The sequence below is a fragment of the Pinus tabuliformis genome, chromosome 7 (assembly GCF_031772625.1).
Source record: "Pinus tabuliformis cultivar Carrire ecotype Pingquan chromosome 7, CPIR1, whole genome shotgun sequence".
NCBI lineage: Eukaryota > Viridiplantae > Streptophyta > Pinopsida > Pinales > Pinaceae > Pinus > Pinus tabuliformis.
Window position 1 is genome coordinate 682,307,624 of NC_142293.1, and position 17,482 is coordinate 682,325,105.

General features: G+C 32.1%; 1 protein-coding gene across 1 annotated transcript; it reads right to left on the bottom strand.

Annotated features, from left to right (window-relative positions):
- Positions 1 to 2,259: 2,259 nt before the first annotated feature.
- On the bottom strand, positions 2,260 to 3,616 carry LOC149249312 (uncharacterized). The gene is made up of 4 exons (XM_089452624.1): positions 3,550 to 3,616; positions 3,334 to 3,395; positions 2,532 to 3,233; positions 2,260 to 2,376 (listed from the first exon to the last, which is right to left on the bottom strand). Exons 1-4 carry the CDS (start codon positions 3,614 to 3,616, stop codon positions 2,275 to 2,277), a joined length of 933 nt encoding a protein of 310 aa, XP_089308750.1. The 3' UTR covers positions 2,260 to 2,274.
- Between the last annotated feature and the right edge of the window lie 13,866 nt (positions 3,617 to 17,482).

Below are 17,482 nucleotides of genomic sequence, written 5' to 3' on the forward strand. Positions count from 1 at the left end.
CATTATTTCTATATTTTCTTAGGCTAGGGGTTTAGCGCTTAAGACAATGTCAAAAGAAGCTATTACACATTGGTCCACAATTTGGCCCATAACCACATTTGAAAAGATATACAAGCAATGCAAGATGCTTACCAAAATAGTTGATAGAAGTAAAAAGGAAAAAACCCAACATAACCAATAGAGAGTTGATCACCAATGTTCACTAGGGAATAATATCTCTGGAAAGAGTTGGAGAAGACATAACATTGAAATCACTAAGATATGCCACATCATAAAATGTGATTTGTCTAAACTCATCATATTACACATGAAAACATCATGTGTTCAACATACTTTTTCATGAAATTTATTAAAAATATAACATTTGATTAAAAAAACACATGAAACCATTGAATCACTTCCTATGGAGATTGTTGCATGTGTCTATGCATATATAAAGTTATTATGTCAAACAAAGATCAAGTTATCTAACATGGAGCAATTCAACTTTATTAGAATAGGTTAACCAAATAGACTCTCCAAAATAAAAATGACACATAATAAAACAAATTAGGAAATTGTTCAACAATAAAATAAGCAATATTTAGGAACAAACTCTCGAACAAAATAATTTGACACAAAATGAAAAAAGTTTAATTATATCTAAATATTGCTTGATAAAATAGCACTAAAAACACACAATTAACCCAAATCTAAGAAATTTAAATTAAATTACTTCAACTAAAACAAATTATAAACTCATAATAAAAATTCTAATAATAATTTTTTAAAACAAACCAAAATTCTTAGTAACAACATAGTCATGAAAATTATGCCAACATTTCAATTATACAAAGCAAACATTATTACCATGCTACACTTCATAGTAGTTTTGTGAAATAAATAAAATCATATCCCAATGTCACTATTTATGTAAAAAAAGAGAAAAAAGCCAACCAAATATTTCTTTCAATTTCATTACATAAATAAACAACAAATATTTTATCATCATATTTTTCCCTTGTTCTTCATATTTCTTTAGATTGAAAAACATAAGATGTACTCATCATCAAAACAAAAGTTGTCATGCTGGTCATACTCGTAAACGAGGAAAATTTTGAAATCCATGCAAAAGATATATATATATATATATAAACAAAGCCACATGGTTACAACTTAGTTTTTTTAATGGTTTAAAAATTGATTGGTTTAAATTTGTGTGTTTTTAAGATTTTTTTTATATTTAATAGATATAAGATGAATTTAATTGTGATAAACAAAAATATTTATTTAAATTTTTTATTTTATTAATTTTTTATAATATTATTTATTAATTATATATAAATACTAAAATTCTTTTAAAACAATTTGTATGATTAAATAAAATTTTCTAATAACACTATTACAATTTATTTTGGAGAAAAAAGTAAATTTTAAAATACTTTTACATTTTTAGATAAAAAGAAAGTAAATATTAAAATACTTTTATATTTTTAGAGTTTAGGTGATATGAGATGAGTAATTTAAATATAATATTTCTAAATCTATTACATTTTGTTTTTAAATTTATGTTTTAACCTAATCAATATAACTAATAATGAAAATGATCAATATAACTAAATAATGAAGATGTTTTAATAATAAGCCACGCCAATGGGTAATAATAAACTACATTGATTAGCACATTGTTTGGCTAAAAAATTTTACTCCAAAACATAATGTAGATTTAAAAAAATTACATGTAAATTCTATATCTATGAAATCTTTATTTTTTAACCCTTTCCAAATTTTTAATTTAAAACTAAAACATTTGATTTTATATAAATTTTCAATATAAAACACCAGAAGCTAAAAATAACAATATAAAGTCTGGTTTGGGAAATCTCAAAATTAATAAAAGAATTAAATTAATTAAATCCACATACCCGAAACCTCTGCAACACTAGAACTTTGATAGCTTTGGCAAATTTGGAGAAGAAAAACTTATGCAAAAACACACTAGCACTTTGGAAAATTCTGATGCAAAAATGACTTTGGAAACGAGAGATATGTGGGAAATTAAAATTTGAATAAATTCAGAATAAGTTATTCAACACAATACAATGGTGTTTAATATTTATAAAACCAATCGTCGAAGAATACAAGATCAAATATAACAGAGAGATGGAGTAAACGATCTCTTTATTGACATACGGACATCCATTGAATCACTACCAGTACGAACTCGAAAGCCTGCGCGTGATCCACAACACTTCCACGACATCCACTGTTTTTCGCTAATGGTTCACCTTGACATTACAGAAACGCAAGAACATAAACCTGTAAAGCACAGGAAATCGCAGCACCGAAGCCTGTTGCCACTAATCTGGTGAATGTAGCTGCCGAGGTATCACCGTCCTGCGAAAAAAAATTGAGAGTGCATCACATTAGTTGATTGGAAATTGACAGAAAAAAATCCAGAGATTTTAAAAACTCTAGATTTGAATTCAGTCGAGAAACTAAACTAGATGACATAAAAGAAAACAACAAATCAGAATCCAATGAAAGCTTACATCTTGAGGTACAGATGGAGAGGGAGATGGAACTTCAGCGTATGAATCTTCGGTTGGAGTTTCCACTGGAGAACCCACAGGCGTAGTAGAGGGAGAGATCTGAGGCGAGACTGTAGGAGCAGGGCTTAATGGTGATCCCACTGGTGCTAACAATGGTGATACCCATATGCAGGTGAAGGGGAAGGCGAAGTTACAGGTACAGAAATGGGAGAAATTACAGGTACAGAAATGGGAGAAATTACAGGTACAGAAATGGGAGAAATTACAGGTACAGAAACGGGAGAAGATACTGGTTCCATGGTCGGAGAAACGGTGGAAATGGGAGAGGAACTCGGGACGTAGGTTGGACTTGAGGGCGTGGCTGACACAGGTACGGCTAGAGTTGGCGAAAGGGAAGGAGCCATGGGAGACGATGAAGGAGATGGCAGCTTGACTGGGGTGGAAGCAGGGGGTGTTGAAGCAGGGGATGTTGAAACAGGAGATGTTGAGGGCTGAGAAACATAGACATGAGGCTTCAAAATGGGTGTAGTTGCAGTTGCAGTCGAGGGAGCAGCCATGGGCGATGCATGAGAAGGTGCAGAAATGGGGGATCCAAGAATGGACTTGGAAGGAGCAGCAAGGGGGACTGAATGAAGAATGGACTTGGAAGGAGCAGAAAGGGGGACTGAATGGACAGGGGCAGAAAATGGGGATCCGAGAATGGAGTTAGAGGGAGCAGCAGCAGTGGGTGCCGAAACAGCGCTCTTGGGAGATGGCAAGAAAGAAGAAAATGGCGATTTCGATGGCACCAATGCAGGAGAACCTGAACCTGCGAATCTAGCCTGAGGGGCCTGAATGGGGCCACTTGCTGATACCCATTTGAAGCTGTGACACAGAAATCCCATGACAATGAACGTCAGAATCAATCTCTAAATAAACTCGGCCATGGATCTTAGGCTGAATTTTGGGCGCTTGAATTCAAATTTGAATTCGAATTCAAATGGGCTCGTTATTTGAATAACATTAATGCCGTGACTACGCTGAACCGTGGAGCCTCCCGGAGTTGGAGTGACGGAGCTGCCAGAAAATGCATGTACATAGTTCATGGTATCATGCATGGATATGGGTCCAAAACATGCATCCAAAACTGTCGTTACGGTGCTGTCGCTATCCGAGTTTGTACCTCCATAGCATTAACTTTGCTATGGAGGTGGAAATAGGAACTGCCCTAAAAGACATGGCCAATGGAGAAGTGCGCGTTGCACCCACCAATCACAATTATTACTCGGTTGACTGGAGTATTAAAATAGGCACGTCTTTTGAAGGTCCATGGAGCAGTGGAGACTGCTCCATGGACCGGTCTTCGTTCAAACGATATTTGGTGCCCATATCATTTAAAGTTTTGGTTAATTTGGAAGTCTTATTGATTTTCTAAGCATTTAGATCGGTTTAATAGGGTAAAACTCTAACGTTTTAGTTAATTTGGAAGTCTTATTGATTTTCTAAGCATTTAGATCGGTTTAAAGGTAAAACTCTAAAGCTAATGGACTGAAATGTATGGAAATTTGATAATAAACTCCTCAAATTTTGTTTGACTTAACGTTTATTCCACCTTGAGAATTGGTATGGTTTCTGTAGATTTAATCCTTAGTAATATGATGTACAAGATTCAAGTTATTCATCAAATTTAGTCTAATTTAATCCTTAATTTTTTAAATGGTATATAATTTTTGTGAATTTAATCTATTTAAAAATTATATATATATATATATATATATATATATATATATATATATGAAATTTGATAATCTCATGATTTAAAATTTAAATTTTAGAATAAATTAAATTTTCATGTATTTTTTAAACAGTTTGGTTTGGTTAGTTTAATAAATTGCAAAATCATTAAGACTAAAGTTTTGAAACATATGGAATTGTAACATTTTTTTCTCATATTTACCCAAGTTAACCGGTTTACTAGGGTAAGCATGTGATGAGAGGCTACTATGATGTGATTCAACTCCCTAATTATAGTTAAGGAAGTGGAACCAACAAAACCAGACCAATCTGATCTTCCACACATGCTATAGAACCTTCACGAGCCAACCAACCCTTCTAGGTGACCAACCCCTTAGGCAATTTGACATTTCACTAATCTGGACCCCAATCGCTCCCATGACAAGCCATGCATGCCACTGAGACCTTCCAATCGCTGCCACAACAAGGATATGCCAACGATTGTGGAATTTTTAGCTAGTTCTGAGCCAACGACCCCCGATTTTGTGCCACCCTTTTCAGGGCCACAACTCAAACCACTTCCCAGAAATTGATGAAACTTTCAGAAATGGTAAATGACACTGGAGAAAAGGTACAAATGTAAACACTTGATCAATGACTTGAGTTGACCCCTGCTAGCCATGACAGACATTTCGTCAAACATGTCATATATCTGCAATCTACAGGTCATAACAACATATTTGAGCATATGGGTTTCATACTTATCTGAGATTCATAAAGAAGCATTGTTGCCATATCAAAATAGTTGCATTATATTTATTAGGGCACATATACATTGTACTTTCAATCACTAATCAAAACATGATGGAAGCCATACATCAAGTATGTCATAAAACATACTCATGACCAACATATAATCAACAAAAATAGCAAGGATATAACAAACATAAAACCCACATATAAGCCAATACATTTACACATGAAATACCAAGGGGAAGAAACTATTATTAATGAATGAAAAAACCAACCCAGTTTGGGACTTTTATGAAGCACCTGACCATAGATTGGCTAAACCAAAACTTTCTTTCAGCCAATCATCCTTGTGCCATATTCCCAACACAAATGTGGGACTCAAAACGAAACCAAACCAGGTTTCCTCACACTTTACCAAAATCCCCACCAGATCACTAGGCACTAAACAAGAATGGATGCCACTGATTTTTCCACCTACACCGTGAAGAATTTTCCTGTCTCCTAGTCTGTAGGCTTTACCGTATATCCGGCCATACAACGGTCGAGGATTATTAGGCCTAATAAAGGCTCCACCCTCCAGGATTTACCGTATATCCCACCATTACGAGGTCGAGGATTCCTAGGCCCAGTGAGGCACACAAAATCGGACTTTAACATAATCCCAGTCTAGTCCAGGGATTCCTATGCCATGTGTTCTTTCTTTCAAATACCACCTCACTCAATTTCGAAACCATCCGACAATCTAGCTTAACCAAATAAAAGAGAACCCATCACACCATGGCTATCCAGAAATGGAAAGGCAAGACTTAAGAACACTGTCACACCTAAAAAAACCCATGCCAATGACAACAAGAGAACCAAGTACACACATGCATGTACCATACATGCCAAATCTAGCAAGGAAATCACACATGCAAATCATACTTGCAAATAATACCACTGTAACTATTAGATGCTTCTATTCCTTTCTTAATCCTTGCTTTCCTTTGCCTTCTTGGTCCTTCCTTTACTTTCCTTAACCCTGCTAGAGTGCTCCAAGAATTCTCTAGGTGTCGAAGAGTGAGAGAGAGAGAGAGAATAGAGAGAGCTCCAAAACTGAACCAAAAAAGGGTACCAAGTGATCCTCAGAAGGCATTTTATTAACAAGGCCTCTAGTTTCTTCAATTTTCCATTATTTTCCTTCATTTGCCTCCTCACATGTGGCTTGTGACCTTTCGCCTTCCTTTTCTATCAATTTCTATTATTTCCATAAATAAAATATCAATTAACGCCTTGTGCCTTTCCAAAGCCTTTGTAATTTCCTTTTCCAATTTATTTAGCCATAATAAAAGAAATGAACACCCACACTGTGATGTATTTCCCAACACTCAACTTGGAATAGATGTCCCATGACCTTGGTTATTATTTTTTCTTTATTAACTTTATTTACATGGAATTTTGATTAGGGCCATTATAGAACCATCCCCCTTGGGGAACACCGTCCTCGGTGTTCAATGACACCTATAACCAACAACATTGGTGAAATATAAACATAATTCCCTTGGAACTTTATAACTAGTTCAATGCAGTATTTACACTGATCAACCTGTTGATAAGCAAAGCAACATGACAACATAACAACATGACAACCATAATGACATGAAACACATACCGCTTATTGGATCTTTATAACATAGCTCATGGTGATATTTACATCCATATACATATGTACATATATAAAAACATCACACCAAAATTATTAAAAACATTCACTCAAACAACGAATATATAAAGATACATAGCCTGCATCTGATCTGCGATCTCCCATATAGCTTCATTGGGCCCAAAGTGCTTACAATGCACTTTAACTTGCTTGATTACTTTGCTCTAGAGCATGAGCATCTTTCTCTGCAATATAAACTAAGCTTTTGGCTTAAATTCAGCATCTGACTCCACCTGCAATACAGACCAGTCAATCACATGATCAAAATATTTAACATACTTCTTAAGCAATGACATGTGGAAAACTTCATGGACTTTCACTATCAGAGGTGGTGCATGTCGATAGGCTACTCATCCAATATTTTCAAGAAGCTTTAAAGGTCCACAAAATTGAGGTTCAAGCTTGGCACATGATCCAATCCTCAAGGAGCTCTTCTTCGGCGTAATGCTCAAATACACCTATTCCCAAACTTGAAACTCCTTAAACAACCTATTCTGATCTGCATAAATTTTTTGCATGTCTTGTCTTGCCTTTACATTCTTCTTGATAACCTGCATTTCTTGTTCTATTTCTGCCAACATATCTGGTCCTATCAATACCCTGTTCACTAGATCACTCCAACTAATGGAGTATTACAACTCCAACCATATAATGCCTCAAACAGACTCATCCTCAGTGACTCCTAATGCCCATTGTTATAAGTAAACTCAACCAATAGAAGGTACTCCTCCTATATCTTCTGTTGATGCATCACATACATCCTCAATATGTCCTTTAATATCATCTTGACCCTTTATGTCTTTCCATGTGTCTGTAGAGGATAAACTACTCTAAAGGCAAATTATATCCCCAAACTTGCAAACAACTCCTTCCAAAACTTCGAGCTGAACATAACATCCATGTCTGACACAATATTCATTGGAACACCATGCAACCTCACTACATCTCTGATGAATATCTGTACCACCTCACTAGTTGAATACATAGACTTCATTGGAATGAAATGTGCTACCTTTGTCAACTTGTCCACCACAACCATGATGGAATCAGGATTTCTGGATGTCCTCAGCAAACCTATGATGAAATCCATGGAAATTACCTTCCACTTCCACTTTGGAATCAAAATTAGTTGTAGTAATCCACTTGGATGCTTACACTCTGCTTTCACCTGTTGAAAGCCCAAACATCTAGCCACAAACTCTGCCATGTCCTTTTTCATATTCGTCCAATGATAAAACTTCTTCACTGTTGTCAATGTCTTCTAGTATCCTAGGTGACCTGAATATGGTTTTGCATGAAACTCTCACAAGATAGTATTCTTGATCTCACTGCCATTTGGCACATATATCTTATCCCTAAATCTAACCAAACCATTTGTTGTAAGGCGATAGTCCACATCTAGAGCACCTGTACCCTACTGTAACGAGTGCATAAGCTTCATGTACTTGTCATCCTATTGTTCTGCCTGTAAGACCTGATCTTGTAAGTCTGTCCCATAAGAATGTTACTAGTGATGGTATTCATAATTGCAATTGATTCATGATGTAATACATTTATCAAAATAAAGAAAAAGAATTTTTATTATGAAAGAATATATATATATATAAGCACGGATTTCATGCTTTATTATCTTATTTTTATGTCAAAGCCTCCATTATAGGTTTCTAAGGTTTATGTCATGAGTCTTAGTCCTTGTCATCATGTAATGGGCCCTTCTTGGTTTATATCTTAAGAAAGAAAATTATTTTTATGTAAAATGAGTCAAATAGGCCTCTTCCACCAATTAAGCCTTGACGAAGACAAGTCTGCCTAGTTGGAAGCCATAAACCACTATACATAGTCAACAATTCAACCTCATTTGAAATAAAAGACAAGCAAGTTCAATTTGCAATAACTGAAGAAGAAAGGGAAGAGCGAAATACCTAAGAAGAAGAAGAAAACCCTAGCGAAGAAGAAGACCTTTATCAAGCAAAAAGAAGAAAAATATCTCTCATTCCTACCACACATGCAAGTTTTTGGGTTGCTACAAGCGGGGTGAAATTTCAGATTTGTAGTAGGGCCGAAATTCTGGAAGTTGGAGGCCCGAAATTTTGTGTTGTAATTGGGTTGAAGTTGTTTGACTGGAAGAGACTACTAAAATTTGGTTAATCATCTTAGAAGGTTGAGTTGGTGGAGTGAGGGAAGTCTATTTGTCTGGTCTAAGGTCTTGGATTGTCTAAATTTTATTTGAATCTACTAGTGGAATAGTTTCACTGGGTTTTCCCCTTCATATTGGTTTTAGCCCTATCTAAGTGCCTACTTATAGTGTCATTTATCTTAATGATTTTGATTTGATGATTTCTTGATGAGAATAATATAAAGAAGAACATAAAGAAAGATAATAAGAATATACGAATATCACAAGTAATTGCCAACATAAAAAAATATTTCTGCCTCTTCTAATTTTCAAACACTCCACAGACTTCATAATAAAATTAACTCAATTAAAAATTAAATAAATTATCTTAATTAAAATTCATATTACGATCAAATTCATTGTGTGAAATGGTGAAAGTTCAAGTGCCACAAAATTAATATATCAATTTCACGTATTGCATACTATCAAGATTTAGCTTCTATTGTGTGAAATGGTGAAATGGTGAGAAATAGAAAAAGTTTTCCTTGTGTAGAGTATGGAAACACAACATTTTCAAATAACAACATACTCCACACAATAAGGGTTTGGCTTTCAATGTGCAAAATAAAATAACGACACACTCCACATAATTAAGATTTACTTTTCAATGTGCAAAATGTGAAGGTGTAGATAAATCTCTCAATATGCACACTACAAGAATTCTACGGAGTGAAGTGCAAACAAAGTTATGCCAAAGTGGCTTCCATTGTGTAAAGTATAGAGGTGTAGAGGAAATATATGTGTAAGTGGACTTCATTATGCAAGATACGAAAATGCACAAGTGGAAATAAAAATAGATTGCATAAATATAATATTCTCAAATAACGATAAAAATGTGGGTCCACACAAAGAAAATACAACTTTAATTAACTAATTAATAATAAAAGCAGAAACTGATTGTGTTATAACTATAATCTTGTTATTCTAGAATCCATACACAAACTTTCTTAATATTTAACATTTTTAGTTTTCTAAAAGCCTTGAATACTTTCATAAAATATATTATTTATTTATAAAAAAAATTATTATAATTTCTTTTATAAAACTATAACATTATTTAAGAAAATAAATAATTATTTTAATTCAATAGAAAACTTTATATTAAATCCAATTCATTTTTATATTTCAAATTTTACATTTTGAAACTTTATCACCGAAGTGAAAATAGATTTTTTATTATTATCAAATATACCAAGCCTTTACTTAATTCATGATAGTTGTGATTGTAAATATTTTTATATTTCAAATTTTACATTTTGATACTTTATAAGCAAAGTCTAAATAGAATTTTTTTTAATTATTATGAGACATGCAAAGCCTTTACTTAATTCAAAGCCTTTACTTAATTCATGATACTTGTGATTGTAAATATTTTTCATAAATTGTGAAGTAATTTTAAATATCAATAAATGAATTTTTAAAATGTTTTATAATATTATTTTAAGAACTAAATAAATTCAATGTAAATTTGTTATTAATTATTCTGAACCTATTAAATATTATTTTTTTATTTTTTATTTTTAATTAAATATATATTTTTTAATGTAAAAATATATTAATTAATTTTAATTTAATAATTAAATATTTTTTTGTAAGAGGGGAAATTTATAACAATTTAATTATCAAATCAGTAGTGAATATTACTCATTATTGTTATTCAAGGAAAATTATGTCCATAAAAAATATGTTTTCACTACTGCCAAATATTTTTAGATCTTAAACCTTTAATCTCATTTTTTAAGTCTAAAAAAAACAAACTCTTAACTAAATAAAAACCATTTTAACACATAACCTAAGTCTAAATTAATTATATATCTATATATATATATATATATATTAATTATATTATTCTCACATTTTACTTTAATAGCTTTAAAATACAATTTAAAATTATCATAATTAAAATGCTCAAAGAGTAAAGGATTTTGCTTTTCACACTTGCAAATAGAAAGTAGAGCTTTATAATGAATTCATGCTATTGCGGGTATCACAATATTTTCATCTTTATATTACATTTTGAATATATGGTTTATATTAATATTTTTAAGTGTATTGATTATATGAATTATTTTTTCCGTTTTTAATTTATTTTTAAATACAATTTTACATATATAATAATTTTTTAAATATAATTTTACATATACAATAATAAAAGTGTTTTTAATTATATTGTAAGTGTGGGGTAAAATAGGGCTTTCAAAATTTTTATTTAAAAAAAAAATAAAAATCTATAAATAATTTAAGATTTAATACTCTAAACTTGTGTGAGGAGAAATGGTCACTTTAGCAGGTTTTGTCAAGGGAGTGGTATTTCTTGAGCTCTCTAGCTATAAATCAATATCTCACGACTCTGCTTTAACTTTTCTTCCAAGATAAACATGTTAACAACTATAATGTCTTTTATGCTTTAGAGGACCTGAAGCGGATGCTTCATAATATGAGGTTATGATTTGATAATGTCGATGCTCACTTATAAAAAATGGAAGGTTTCCTTTTGAGTGGTTTTGCTTATGGGGATTTGATATACCCTCTAGCTGGTGATAACACTTTGTCTCTTATTATTCCCTCTTCAAATCATGAAGAGTAACTCTTTGTTTGGATTTCAGCTATGATCTCTATTTTGAGGATTATTTTGATTGTATGGGTATGCCAAGGTCTCTCAGCAAGTCTCCTAGTTTTTCCTGTTTAGGATTTTATCTGGTTGATATTGCTCCTTTGGTGCAAAGGTAATATGTGTTTCTCCTATTTGCTATGGGCAAGCCATGGTTAGCGTGGATTTTGGTTTTTTCATGTTTGTATCTCTATTTGGTTCGAGGTGCCGTTATGGTTCAAGGTTGGTATGCGCTACTCTTATATATTGGATATGCCATGGGTTTTCAACAAACCTCACCATTTCTAATGGCTTGGATACTCTGTAATGCGCATTGCTATTATGAGGTAAGGATGGTGTGTGATGCTCTTAATTTTGTGTGGTGAAACCATGTTTGTCTTTTTATCTCCCGGGCTTTGCCCATTTGGTATGCACTTGGTTTTGCATGGTTGATATGTATTAGTTTACCTTGCTCTTTTGCTAGAGGATTGCATGCACGTTGCTTTAGGTTGGAATGGTGGCCATCAGTTGTTAGGGTCTTGCTGGTTCTAGTTATTTCACTTTTACTTCTTGATGGAATTATGAAATGTTTACCCCAAACTCTAATTCATATCTTTTACATAACGGTAATGTATAAAATTATGTCTACTTCATTATGACGTATGGACAAAATTTTTTGGGATGTATTTATTGAAAAATGTAACTAGTGTCGATCTTTATAATTGTATTTGAGTCTTGATGTAATGTATTTTTCAAAAGAAAGAAAAGGGAATTTTATTATAAAATACATTCACTTATTAAAGCATGGATTTCATGATTGGGTTAATGGTTTTTATGTCAAAGCCTCCATTTTAGGATTCTAGGGTTTATGTCAAGTGTCTGTGTCCATGTCATAATGTAATAGACCCTTATTGGGCTTTATTAATCAATCAAGAAATTTATTTTTAATGTAAAATAGCTCATTTAGGCCTCATCCACCAAGTCGAACTCAACCTCAACAAGTTCGCCTAATTGAGGGACAAAATATACTACATAAAGGCAAAAGCTTAACCTCATTTGTAGCACATCCACAAGAAGTTTGATCTGCAGTTGTTGGAGTAAGAAAACGGTGGGAAATTCAAGGAAGAGGAAGGAAACTCTAACGAAGGATAAGAAGTTGGGCCAAAATTCTAGAGTTGTTGGGGCCGAACTTATGAGTTGTTGTTTGGTTGTAGATATTGGACAAGGAGAAACTACATAAGGTTGACTTGGTGTAGAAGGAAGGTGTTTTGATCAAGTCTAAGGTCTTGGTCTATTTCAATTTGATTAGTGAAATAGTTTGACTAGATTTTCCCCTAGAGAGGGATTTTAGCCCTGGCTAAGTGCCTACATCTGATGGCACTGATCTTCATGTTTTGAGTTGATAGATGCTTGATGAAAAGAGGATAAAGGAAGAACATAAAGAAGATATTAAGAAACAAGTAATTATCAACATAAGAAAAAAAATCGCCTTTGTAGTGTCCCTAATTGGTTAGTTAGTTTTGTGACACTTGGAGGGTGATTTCAATGGAGTGTATAAATATTATATATGTCAAACTTATGTATATGCTTGTACACTATAGACCTAGTTTGGGTCACATGGTTTTTGCATGCTTAGGATAATATATATGGTTGCGTATTTTGGTTAAGTGCATATTATCAATGTTTCTCTTTTGGCATCCTATTTTGACTTGGGTGCATGACATTAATGATGGTCTATGATTGCTACACATGAACAAAAGATACTATGTGGAGTAGTTAACTCACCATAATCTTGTTGACGATCTATGAATTACATGATTATGTATGCCTAACCATGTATTTAGTAGGAATTGACAGAGAACTTAATTACTTGTTGAGAAGGATGCTCAGATAATAAATGACCATGGAGGTCATGTATACAATTATGCTCAGATAATAAATGACCATGGAGGTCATGTATACAGTTGGTTAAAATGTGATTGAATTAATTCATTATGAATTTTAGTTGTTGTGTTTAATAAACAAGGTTATGATGCATGCAAGTCTAGGGAAACAAGACCTTGCCAACAGATCATCAGATGCATATGAGCTCACAACCAATACCTTGAGGAAAAGCATGGAGCTTCAAAGAAGCATAGATGAGAATCTATGGAAAATATTAGGGCGTGGAGTCCTAACTTTCTAAAAGATCAAGGCATGGAGTCTTGGATCTTTGCAATAGATCAAGGCGTGGAGTCTTGATTCTACTAGGACGTAGAGTCCTAGGTACAGGGCAAGGGCACAGAGTCCTAACAAGTCGAGAGAGGTGCACAATAGGGGTGTGGAATCCCTATTCTCTGACTGAAAATAAACACCACTTAAGGGATTACATCAACCAGGTGAATTAATCTAAGTTAAACTTTCACTTGAATTAATTCCAATTTACCCACTTTAGAGGGTCATTTGAATAAAAATTATTTTAAAATATTAATTACCTATTTTTGAAAAATCAATAATAGAAAGTTTTCTAGAAAGGACACATGGGGGGGTGAATATTAGATAATTAAAGTAATTAAATAATTAAGAAAAAAATGAGAGGATGGGTGGTGAATAATATGAATTATAATAAATTAAAAATAAGTTAATTTTTGCATGAAGGTGGTGAGGTGTCACTCCACTCAATGCTTATAAATATTGAAAGAATTTTCCCCATGGAGGGGGATACCAGGAAGAGTAGGGAGATGCTGTCAAAATGACTACTAAATTCCTAAATTTAAAATCCCAATAAATTTTCCTGGTTGATGGAAACTGAGTGGTGTTAGAGGAAGATAAGATAACTTCCTTAGTTTTCCCAATGATTCTCACTATTGCTGAATTTGGTATTGTTTGTGAGCTCATAAGGCTCGGGGGTTCCAGGGAAAAATGTTTCCCTTGGATATGGTTGGGTGGTAAAACTAACTGGTCTGTTGGAGTTGGCAAACGAAGCTACTAAACAATGACAATTGAGTATGAGGTAAAATTTCTAGTTAGTTATATTTTTCTTTAATTAACCTTTCTTGGATGAAGATGTAGCTACTTTACCTTTTAAATAGTTCTCGTCATTTTAAAATATATGATTATTATTTTTGTTTTAACTAATGGGTGAATTGCGGCTCCCATTAGTAATTCTTTTATTTAAATGGGTTATGAGCCGACAACATGGTAGTGTTAATTGTAGTCCCTATGTCTTCTATCCATTACAAGTGTAGTGTTCTTATTTTCAGTTTGTAGCTCTCTACTTTATTGTACATTTTTGCGTATGAAATCATATATTGAAGATGAGTTATTATTTTGTTAATTTTTGTTGAGAAGAAAAAGAAGAAGGATTACAATTTAAGCTTGTAGTTTACACCTGTGAGTAAAAAAAACTAGAAGAAGAAAACAAACCATGTCATGTAAATTATAATTGGAAGAGTTGATGTTCATATTCGTATTCTCTGGCATCCTCCTTCCGTTAGTTGGTTTCCTTAAAGGTTCTATGTTTATCTTTTATCTAATAATATTGTTCTGCACAAGTCTTGTTTCAGAGTTTAGAAGTCATTATTCTGAAGGCATCATACACATTGTTTCTGCTTGTTTTCTTTGAAATATAACACTTATTATTTTTGTAGAAAAGAAAGTATGCTCGTTTTCTTTGAAATATAACACTTATTCTTTTTGCAAAAAAGAAAGTATTCTTAACGCTTATTCATTTTGCAGAAAAGAAAACATATATCTTTGCTTAATTACCTCTCTTTTTTTTCTTTTCTTTTTTTACCAATGTCAATGTGCTAATTTAGAGTGTTGTATCATTAAATGCAATGGTGGATATTGCTTTTAGTTTGATGGGTGTATATATTGGTGTGTTACATTTACCTTGGTTAATGTGTGATATACCTACTAGTTTGTGAGATAAATTAGTGTGGTAAACTTTGTAACTTTTACTAGAAAACGTAAATTAGTGCGGTAATCTTTGTAACTTTTACTAGAAAACGTTACAAGATAAATTAGTGTGGTAATCATATGTAACTTTTACTATAAAAAGTTTATGATTCCTCCCTTTGCAATATATATATATATATATATATATATATATATATATATATAGATATATATATATTGAAGTTTTCATTATTTCCAAAAGTATTGGTTTATGAAAGAAGTTATCCTTGGTAATATTTTGTAATGTTGGTAATCTTTTATAGCCTTGGTAATCTTTGTATGCATTCTTGGCAAATGAGACTTTATGAGCTATCCATTTTCATTATGTAGTTTAAAGTTTTTATTTTTGTCAAAAATATAGACTTTGGTAATTTTTTAAAGAAGATAAGCTTTGTAATATTTTATACAATTAAACATTTTATACACTGGGATCTTTGGTTATTTTACCAATAGTTGGTTTTGGAATGGGTTTTAAATCATTTATTATTATTTTACTGTTGCAATCTACATGACACCAAATATTAGTATGTGAGCTTCCACACAGAGTAATTTTGTTTGGACAATGTGAAAGAAAACTATGTTTTGTTTGTTTGGATTCTCGTTGAAAAGAATACTTGTGAGCTTCCACACAGAGTAATTTTGTTTGGACGATATGAAAGAAAACTTTGTTTTGTTTGTTTGGATTCTCATTGAAAAGAATACTTTTGAGCCTTTGTGTAGGTTGGCAAGATATACTTTGATTTTGTTTCATGCAACATGCATTTATAATAATAAGAACCTTTAGTTCAAATAGTAGAGATTTCGCTAATAATGACCTATCACTTATGGACACCATACCCTGATATCCTTCCGTGACTGTGATGTGGATGATCTTTGATTGTTAAATTGGATTTATTTTACTAAGCTTGAGATTCAATGACATCTTCTTCTTTTACATCCTTTTAAAGCAATATAAATATTACCATATTATTAAGTAATTGAAATTGTATGTGATTTATTAAGTATTGGAAATTGTATCTTACTTTTAAAACCTAAAATAAGAATTGTGTTGGATTTTTCTTATTAGGTTGGATTTTCCATATATATATATATATATATATATATATATTCCCTTGTAATATTTTGCATGTAAAGCTATGGTATTGATGAAATATTCTTAGAGTACATAAAGAGATTAATTTTAGTTGTTTGGGGTAAATATGAAAACTAATTGGGAAGTAAGATAAATGGATTTGAAATTAGAAAGATTATTCAAGTTATAATACTAGAGATTTAAGAAGAAAGTATTATAGTGGAGTCAATAATATATGAGCTAAAAGAATTTCCATCACAACTAAAAATCTTTGACAATGATGTCAGTAAGTAGTTATTGAGAAGAGGAAATGGAAATGAATCCCCATGCTGTGATCATTTAATGGTTTTATAATGGTATCAAACATTTCTAAAATGACATAATTTTATATTTAAAATTTAGGTTATTGTTGCGAAGAAAGATTCTTCAAATGAATGGATCAAATGTTAATATCTAAACTTTATGTTACATGGAATGAATGTTTTTGGATATGATGATTTATTCTTCATTTTTGGAAGACTTATAATTTATGGGAAGATTAATGTTTCTAGTTTTCATGTTTTATGAAAGGCCAAAAGCATGATACAAAGTCTATATATAGTATTGTTAACATATAGAAATAATATGGATCTATTTTCAATGTTTGCATGAAGCATATATGGGTTTTATGTGTGAAGTCATATTTTATGATTTAAAATTAACATTTAATATTATAGTTGGATTTGAGACAATTTAATTATATCTTCAAAACATTTCTTAAGAATTTGTATGATTTAATTGAAAACTTACGTATATTAATTAGATATATTTATATGGTGTACTTATAAATTTATATACAAATTAATCGTAAAAGATAAAAAACAAATCACCTATTTTAGGTAACTTAAGTTATAGACCAAATTGGCAGTCGGGGGATCTTACAGCCTATTTAATTTTCTAACATGCTATTAGAGCTAAGGTGAAGAAGGAAGAAAAAGGTAGCTTGGAGATCTATTGAAGAAAGAGG

Coding starts and splice junctions, on each gene's coding strand:
- LOC149249312 (XM_089452624.1), bottom strand. CDS start 3,616: ATGAACTATGTACATGCATTTTCTGGCAGCTCCGTCACTCCAACTCCG. Junction 3,396..3,549: donor GGGAGGCTCCACGGTTCAGC/GTAGTCACGGCA, acceptor TCTGTGTCACAG/CTTCAAATGGGTATCAGCAA. Junction 2,377..2,531: donor CTCCATCTGTACCTCAAGAT/GTAAGCTTTCAT, acceptor TTTTTTTCGCAG/GACGGTGATACCTCGGCAGC.